The 9680-nt window shown below is 42.5% G+C and overlaps 1 protein-coding gene across 1 annotated transcript in view; it reads right to left on the bottom strand.

The window, feature by feature from the left end:
- UNK (unkempt family zinc finger) overlaps positions 1–709 on the bottom strand; it is a 33139-nt gene extending 32430 nt beyond the window's left edge. Inside the window, exon 1 of the mRNA XM_006869570.1 lies at positions 588–709. Coding sequence (XP_006869632.1) covers positions 588–691 — 104 coding nt within the window. The 5' untranslated portion in view covers positions 692–709. The remainder of the gene's footprint in view (positions 1–587) is intronic.
- Positions 710–9680: the final 8971 nt, after the last annotated feature.

The following is a 9680-nucleotide window of genomic DNA, read 5'->3' on the forward strand; positions in this document are numbered from 1 at the left end:
TATACTTGGACCCCTGACTCGGGTCAGATCAGTCCCTGAGGAAGCCCACTCCGTCTTTGCACGTTTATCTAAGCCAACTGATTAAGTGAATTCAAGTAGGGGTGGCCTCCATGGACAACATCCGGGCCTTCTGGACACAAAAGGCCTCCTGTGCACATTACATGGCGTCTCCTGACAGGACTTCGCGCCCCGCGTCCTGAACAGGCGGCTCTAGGGCTGGCAGCTAGGGAACTCAGCTTGGTCGTGCCTTGGACTTCGCATCGTCCCTAAAGTGCCTAGTACTGCGGGGTGTGCGGTCTCAGAACAGTTAGGCCTCGAAGGCCTGACCTAAGATATGTGCGCTTCACATCCCGAGCTCCCCCTTTCCCAGTCGGCGTCTGGGACCGAGTTTCCCGCCCGGCGGCCAGACCGGAGGTTGGTGGCAGTTGGAGGCGGTAGGGACCGGCCCCAGCAGGTTGGAACCGGTCTGGGCCGGGCCGGAGGAGGAAGGGGGGAGGGAGAGGCCGCCTCGCGCTCTCCCTGCGCGCGTGACTCACGCTGGCCGCTGACGTCAGGCGTGCGCGCGCGGCGGGGGGGGCTCTACGTACGTGTAGTGCTGCGGTTTCTCGGGCTGTGCCTGCAGCACCTGAGCGGTAGCGGCCGGGGGCGCCGAGGACGCTGCGGAGCCGCCGGGCCCGGGGCCCTTCGACATGGTCCTGTCTTCCTGCCTCTTCGCCGCTCCCCTTTTATTATTCAGTCTGCGCGGTCCGCGCCGAGGACCCAGCGCGCCTGCGCCGCGCCACGAGAACGTGAAGACCCCCCGCACCGCCGCAAGGATTGCTGGGAGGTGTGGTCCGCTATTCGACTGGAATTTGACCGCCGGCAGAGGGTTGCTGGCGAAGGAAAGGACCACAATACCCAGAGAACCTTGTGGACTGTGCCCCGGATGCTGAGGTCCTGCGAAGGTTTCTGGGGATTGCAGTCCCCTGCATTTCCTTGTTAACGAGGTGCCAGCTTCTGTAGAGGAGTTTTAAGCTCTGGTGTCGCGGTGGTTAAACATTTGGCTACTAACCAAAAGGTTTATAGCTTGAACCCACTTGTCACCACTGTTAGAAATATATGACCGTCTGCCTTGGAATTCCTACTCTGTCCAAAGTCAAGTTGGAATTGACTTAAGCAATGGGTTTGGGGTTTTTAGGGAAAACTTTCCTTGAAACTGGAGTCCATGGAATTGAAGGCGGTGTAGAGTTCGAAAGTTCTGACAAATTCGGTGAACAGTTCAAGTGTAATTTCACTGCCAGCAGAGTATTTATTACCTTGCATTAATCTCTGGTATCGTGGTGGTTACGAATCGGGCTGCTAATCTCACGGTCAGCAGTTCGAAACTACTAGCTGTTCAGCGGGAGAAAGATGAGGCTTTCTGCTCCAGTGAAGATTTACAGCCTCGGAAACCCTGTACAGGGTCGCCATGAGTCCAAACCGACTCCACGACACATAACAACAACATTACTGAGCCTCAGTCCTTGGAACAACTTTGCTGTTCTAACTCCAACTCAAGTGTAATGCTCCAAGCAATAAAGGACCTTTTATTGTCCCTTCTTAGCTCTAGGCCTCTGTACTGCAGGCACCTGGAGTCCTCCCCTCCCTCCTCCCCTTCATTTGCTTTATTCCTGCAGAGGGACACCTGGAGAGGTATGAAAGAAAGTCAGCCTGCTGGAAGTCAGCTGGAGAAGGCCGTGCTAAGAAGAGCTACCCTACAACACTGCATCTTTGCACCTCCACTGATGTGCTCCATAAACCTTTGCTTTGGGATACTGTCCAATAGATTTTGATTCATAGTGATCGCATGTCACAAAGTAGAACTGCCTCCTAGGGTTTCCTAAGTTGTCATCTTTATGGGAGGGGTCCTGGTGGTGTAGTGGTTAGGTGCTCCACTGCAAACTGAAAAGTAGGTGGTTCAAACCCCTCAGCCACTAGCGGGGAGGGGAGGGAAAATGTTTACACTAAAGGAATCCCATGGGACAGCTCTCCTCTGACTATGGGGTTACTATGAGACAGCCCAACACTCTTCTGTCAGTTTGTCTTGTTTGTGTGCTGCTGTGAAAATACCAGCAGGGTCACCCAAGTGGACAGGTTTCCGCAGAGCTTCCAGACTAAGACAGATGAGGACAAAGGAGAGACATTAGCCACCTAATGGATATTAGTGGAACATTGCCGGATAAAGTACCAGAAGATGAAAGCATTATAAATAGTACGGCATACAGTGCGGGAAGATGAGCCCCTCAGGTTGGAAGCTAATCCGAATACAACTGGGGAAAATCTTTCAGGACCTTCATTTGTTCATGGTGCACAACTCAAAACTAGGAGAAATAACTGTAAGCATCCATTAATGATTTGAACATGGGATGTATGAGGTATGAATCTAGGAAAATTGGAACTTGTCAAAAATGAAATGGAACACATCAAGAGCTATATTCTAGGCTTTAGTGAGCTGGAATGGACTTGTGTTGGCCATTTTGAATCAGACAATCATATGGTTTGCCATGCCAGGAACAACAAATTGAAGAGAAATGGTGCCCCATTCATCACCAAAAAGAATATTTCAAGGTCTGTCTTGAAGTACAATGTTATCTGTGAGAGGATAATAGCCATATGCCTATGGGTAAGACCAGTTATTATTACTATTATACAAATTTACATTGAAACCACTAAAGCCATTAAAAATGACATTGAAGGATTCTACCAATTTCTTTGGACTCCTGGTTTAGCACTGTAAGATTAGCACTGGACTGCAAACCACAAGGTCAGCAGTTCAAACCCTATATAGGTTCACTATGAGTCAGAACCAACTCGATGGCACTGAACAACAACAACCAATTTTTTTAGTAAGAAATTGATCAAACATGCAATAAAGATGCATTAATACCTCTAAGTCTGAGTCCAGTCAAAAATAAAATAGATTTCTAAGGATGACTGACAAGTAAATAAGCTGATGTTTTTAAAAGTACATTGATAATTACTGGTGATTGGAATGTTAAAGTTGAAAACAAAGAGGAAGGATCAATAATTGGAAATATAGCCTTGGTCATAGAAATGATGTTGGAGATCATGTGACAGAATTTTGCAAGACCAATGCAAATATCTTTTGTAAACAACATAAACAACACCACCTGATGGAATACACAGAAATTAAATTGACTACATCTGTAGGAAAAGACAGTAAAAAACCTCAATATCATCAGTCAAAACAAGGTCAAAGGAAGGCAGTGGAACAGGCCAGCAATTGTTCACAAATTCAGGCTGAAGCTGAAGAAAATTATAAGTCCATAAGACCAAAAAAATGACCTTGAATACATCCCACCAGAAATTAGAGACTATCTCAAGAACACGTTTAATGTATTGGACACTAATGACCCGAAGAGTTTGAGATTACATCAAGAACATTATACAGGAAGAAAGCAAAAGGTTCTTGAAAACACAGGAAAGAAAGAGAAGAACAAAATGGATGTCAGAAGAGACTCGGAAATTTGCTCTCCATCATAGACATGGTAAAGGGAAAGAAATGAGAAAGTAAAAGAACTGAACAGAAAATTTCAAAGGAGAGTTCCAGAAGACAAAGTAAAGAATTATAATGAAATGTGCAAAGTTAAAAATAACAAAGAGGAAGAGCATGCTCGGCATTTCTCAAGCAGGAAGAACTGAAGAGAACATTCAAGCCTCAGATTGCAATATTGTAGGAGTCCATGGGGAAAATATAATCCAAGAAGCTGGGTTTTATGAAGCAAAATGTGGCATCAGGATTTGAGGAAGACTCATTAACAACCTGTGATATGCAGAGGCTACAACCTCACTTGCTGAAAGTGAAGAAGACTTAATATACTTACTGATGAAGATCAAAGACCACAGCCTTCGGTATGGATTGCATCTCAATTTACAGAAAACAAAAATCCTCACCACTGGACCAATAAACAACATTAGCTTGAAGTTGTCAAGGACTTCATTCTTCTTGGATCAACCATCAACACTCATGGAAGCAGCAGTCAAGAAATCAAAGGACGTGTTGCATTAGGCAAATCTGCTGTACAAGACTTCTTTAAAGTGTTGAAGAGTAAAAATGTCAGCTTGAGGACTAAGGTGTGCCTGACCCAAGCCATGATATTTTCAATAACCTCATATGCGTGTGAAAGCTGGACAGTGAATAAGGAAGACCATAGAAGAATTGATTAATTTGAGTTATGGTGTTGGAGGAGAATATTGAAAGTACCATGGGCTGCCAAAAGAACCAATAGATCTGTGTTGGAAGATGAACAGCCAGAGTGCTCCTTAGAGGCCAAGAGGGCCAAACTTCGTCTCTCATACTTTGGACACAAGGTCAGGAGGGACCAGTCACTGGAGAAGGATATCATGTTTGGTAAGGTGAAGGGTCAGAGAAAAAGAGGAAGACCCCCAACGAGATGGATTGGCCAAGTGGCAGCATCAATGGGTTCAAGTGTGGCAACAATTGTGAAGTTGTTCCAGGACTGGGCAGTGTTTCGTTTTGTTGTACATAGGGTCACTAGGAGTTGGTACTGACTTGATGGCACCTAACAACAACAACAATGGGCAAAATATTGAAAATGTGGAAAGCATAAAAAGAATATGAAAGGAATATACAGAATCACTGCGCCAAAAAGAAATGGTTGATGTTCAACTATATCAAGAGGTACCATGTATTTGATCAAGAGCCAATGGTACTGAAGGAAGAAGTCCAAGGTGCACTGAAGGCATTGGCAAAGAATAACACTCTGGAAATTGATGAAACACAAATTGAAATCTTTCAACAAAGTGATGGTGGACTGGAGGCACTCACTCATCTATGCCAAGAAATTTGCCTAACCGATTGGCAGAGATGCATATTTGTACCTATTCCCAAGAAAGGTGACCCAACAGAATGCAGAAATAATTGAACGATATCATTAATATCATATGCAAGTAAAAATTTGCTAAAGACAATTTTTAAATGCTTGAAGCAATACATCTACAGAAATTCAAACCGAGTTAAGAAGAGGATATGTAACTAAAGATATCATTGCATGAAACTAGGAATATCATTGCTGATGTCCAATGAATCTTGGTTGAAAGCAGAGAATACCAGTAAGATGTTTACTTGTGCTTTATTGACTATGCAAAGGCATTCATGTGGATCATGACAAACTATGGATAACATTGTGAAGAATGAGTATTCCAGAATATTTAACAGTGTTCATGAGAAACCTGTACATAGACCAAGAGGCAGTCGTTATAACAGAACAAGGGGGAACGGAGTGGTTTTAAAAATAGGAAAGGTGTGTGCCAAGGTTGTATCCTTTCACCATATTTATTCAATCTATATACTGAACAAATAATCCAAGAAGGTGGATTATATGAAGAAAAGCATGGCATCAGGATTGGAGGAAGACTCATTATCAAGCTAAAATATGCAGATGGCACAACCTTGCTTGCTGGCAATGAAGAGGACTTAAAATACTTATTATGAAGATCAAAGACTACAACCTTCAGTAGATATTGTACTTCAATGTAAAGAAAACCAAAACTCTCAAAACTAGACCAGTAAGTACTATCACGATAAATGGAGAAAAGATTGAAGTTGTTAAAGACTTCAATTTGCTTGGAACCACAATCAACACTCATAGAAGCAGCAGTCAAGAAATCAAATATAACGTATCACAATGGGTATATCTGCTGCACAAGACCACTCTAAAGTGTTCAAAAGCAAAGATACCAGTTTGAGAACTCAGGTGACCCTGACCCAAGCCATAGTATTTTCAGTAGCCTCATATGCATGTGAAAGTTGCACAATGAATAAGGGATATGGGAGAAGAGTACTATGGACTACTACACCACTCATCTGTCAGTTTGTCATATTGTGGTGGCTTATGTGCTGCGGTGATTCTGGAATCTATGCCATGGGTATATCAAATATCATCAGGGTCACCCACAGTGGACAGGTTTCAGCTGAGCTTCCAGACAAAGACTGATTAGGAAGAAGGAGAGACAAACTACTTCCAAATATTTAGTCACAGAAAACCTTATAAGTAGCAGCGGAATCCTGTCAGCACCAGAATATTGAATATTGAAACATGATGAAGAGCACCAGAATATTGTCAGACATAGTGCTGGAAGATAAGCCCCTCAGGTTGGAAGGCACTCAAAATGCAACTGGAGAAGAGCTGCCTCTTCAATGTTTGACCATGATGACTCGAATGGAGTAAAGCCCTCAGGACCTTCATTTGCTGAATGAAGCACAACTCAAAATGAAGAGAAACAGTTGTAAACAGCCATTAATAATCAGAACATGGAATGTATGAAGTATGAATCTAGGATAATTAGAAATTATAAAATGAAATGGAACGCATAAACATCGATATTCTAGGTATTAGTGAATGAAATGGACTGGTATTGGTCATTTTGAATCAATCACATGGTTTACTATGCCAGGAATGACAAATTGAAGAGGAATGGTGTCGCATTCATCATCAAAAAGAACGTATCAAGATCTGTCTTGAAGTACAATGCTGTATGTGATAGGATGATATCCATATGCCTATAAGGAAGACCAGTTATACCACAGTTATTCAAATTTATACACCAAACACTAAAGCCAGTGATGATGAAATTGAAGAATTCTACCAATCGCTTCAGTCTGATCAAACATGCAATCAAGATGTATTGATAATTACTGGTGGTTGGAGTGCAAAGGTTGGAAACAAAGCGGAACGATGCTGGAGATCGCCTGATAGAAATTTACAAGATCAGTGACTTCTTCAGTGCAAATACATTTTTTAAGCAACATAAAAGACAAGTATACACATGGACCTCACCAGATGGAATTCACAGAAATAAAATTAACTACATCTGTGGAAAGAGACAGTGGAAAAACTCCATATGATCAGCCAAAACAAGGCCAGGGGCAGACTGTGGAACAGACCATCTATTGTTCATATGCAAATTCAGGCTGAAGCTGAAGAAAATTAAAACAAGTCCATGAGAGCCAAAATATAACCTTGAATATATCCCACCTGAATTTAGAGATCATCTGCAGAACAAATTTGATGCATTAGACACTAAAAATCAAAGACCAGAAGAGTTGTGGGAATTCAAGAACATCATACAGGAAGAAAGGAAAAGGTCTTGAAGAAGAAAAAAAAGAAGGAAAAAGCAAAATGGATGTCAGAAGAGACTCTGAAACTTGCCTTCCAGCATAGAGATGCTAAAGCAAAAGAAGAAGTAAGGAAGTACAAGAGCTGAACAGAAAATTTGAAAGGTCAGCTCTAGAGACAAAGATGAATATTATAATGAAATGTGCAAAGATCTGCAATTTGAAAACCAAAAGGGAAGAACATGCTCAGCATTTCTCAAGCTAAGGGAACTGAAGAAAAAAATCAAGCCTCAATTTCGTTATCGAAGGATTCTCTGGGCATATTATTGAATGATGCACAAAGGAATACACGGAGTCACTGTACCAAAAAGAAATGGTCGATGTTCTACCATTTCAAGAGGTAGCAAATGATCAAGAGCCAATGATCCTGAAGCAAGAAGTCCAAAGTGCACTGATGGTTGGTGGGTATGTGCTGTGGAGTCAATTCTGACTCATAGTGACCCTGTACAGCAGAAAGTCTCATCTTTCTCCCACAGAACAGCTGGTAGTTTTGAACTACTGACCTTGCAGTTCACAGCCCGATTCATAACCTCTATGCTGCCAGAGCTCCTTAGTGCACTGAAGGCATTGGTAAAGAACAAGGCACTGGAGTTGATGGAATACAAATTGAAATCTTTTAACAAAGTGAGGTGGCACTTCAGGCACTCACTCATCTACGCCAAGAAATTTGGAAGACAGATTTGGAAAACTACCTGGTCAACTGACTGGAAGAGATTTGTATTTGTGCCCATTTCAAAGAAAGGTGGCCCAATGGAATGAGGAAATCATAGGACAATATCATCGCTAGACCATGCCAGTACAGTTTTTAAAAGGTAATACAAAACAACTGCAACCATACATTGACAGAGAACTTCTAGAGGTTCAAGCCAGATTCAGACAAGGATGTGGAATCAGGGATATTATTGCTGATGTCAGATAGATCTTGGCTGAAAGCAGAGAAAAACAGAAAGATGTTTACCTGTGCTTTATTGGCTATACAAAAGCTTTCAATTGTGTGGATCATGACAAGCTATGGACAGCATTGTGAAGAATGAGTATTCTGGAACACTTAATTGTGTTCATGAGGAACCTGTACATAGACCAAGAGGCAGTTGTTCATACAGAACAAGGGAACACTGAATGTTTTTAAGTTAGGAAAGGTGTGTGCACCAGCGTTGTATTCTTTCACCATACTTATTCAATCTGTATGCTAAATAAATAACTCTAAGAGACTGGGTTATATGAAGAAAAATGCATCAGGATTGGAGGAAGACTCATTAACAACCTGCAATACATGCAGATGTTATAACCTTGCTTGCTGAAAGTAAAGAGGACTTAAAATACTTGCTGATGAAGATTAAAGACCACAACATTCCATATGGGTTGCGCCTCAATGTAAAGAAAACAAAAATCCTCACCACTGGACCAACAAATAATATCCATATAAACGGAGAAAAGATTGAAGTTATCAAAGGGTTCATTTTGCTCAGATCCACCATTAGCACTCATGGAAGCAGCAGTCAAGAAATCAAAGGACATCTTGCATTAGGCAAATCTGCTGCACAAGACCTTTTTAAAGTGTTGAAGATCAAAGATGTCAGTTTGAGGACTAAGGTGTGCCTGATCCAAGCCATGGTATTTTCAATAACCTCATATGCATGTGAAAGTTGAACAATGAATAAAAAGACCATAGAAGAATTGATACATTTGAGCTATGGTGTTGGAGGAGAATATTAAAGGTGCCATGGGCTGCCAAAAGAACAAGCCAATCTGTGTTGGAAGAAGTACAGCCAGAATGCTCCCTGGAAGCCAGGATGGCCAGACTCTGTCTCTCATACTTTAGACATATCATAAGGAGGGACCAGTTCCTGGAGAAGGATATCATGCTTGGTAAAGTGGAGGGTCAGAGAAAAAGAGGAAGACCCCAATGAGATTGGATTGGCACAGTGGCAGCAACGATGGGCTCAGACGTAGCAACCATTGTGAGTTTGGCCCTGGACTGGGCAGTGTTTCTGCCTGTAAGTACAACCAGAATGTTCCTTAGAAGCCAGAATGACGAGACTTCAACTCTCATCCTTCAGACATGTTGTCAGGAGGGACTGATCCCTAGAGAAGGACATCATGCTTGCTAACGTGGAGGGTCAGTGAAAGAGAGGGATACTCCCCAATGAGATGGATTAACACAGTCACATCAGCAATGGGTTCAAGTTTGACAATTGCAAGGCTGACTCAGGACTAGGCACTTTTTGATCTGTAGTGTGTGGGGTGGCTATGTGTTGGAAGCGACTCCATCGTACCCAACAACAACCAAAAGGAGACTGCAGTGAGGTTTATTCATCGTTGTGAAAGTCTTTTTCTTGAGGAACTTCTGGGTGAGTTCCAACTGCCAACTTTTCAATTAATAGCTGAGTGCTTAACTGTTGCACAACTAGGTCTCTCCCGTAAACCTTTGTTGTTGTTGTTGTTTGTTGTGTTAGGTGCCATCGAGTCGGTACCAACTCATAGCGACCTTATGCACAGCAGA

Source organism: Chrysochloris asiatica, unplaced genomic scaffold (genome assembly GCF_000296735.1).
Source record: "Chrysochloris asiatica unplaced genomic scaffold, ChrAsi1.0 scaffold00132, whole genome shotgun sequence".
In the NCBI taxonomy this organism is placed as follows: domain Eukaryota; kingdom Metazoa; phylum Chordata; class Mammalia; order Afrosoricida; family Chrysochloridae; genus Chrysochloris; species Chrysochloris asiatica.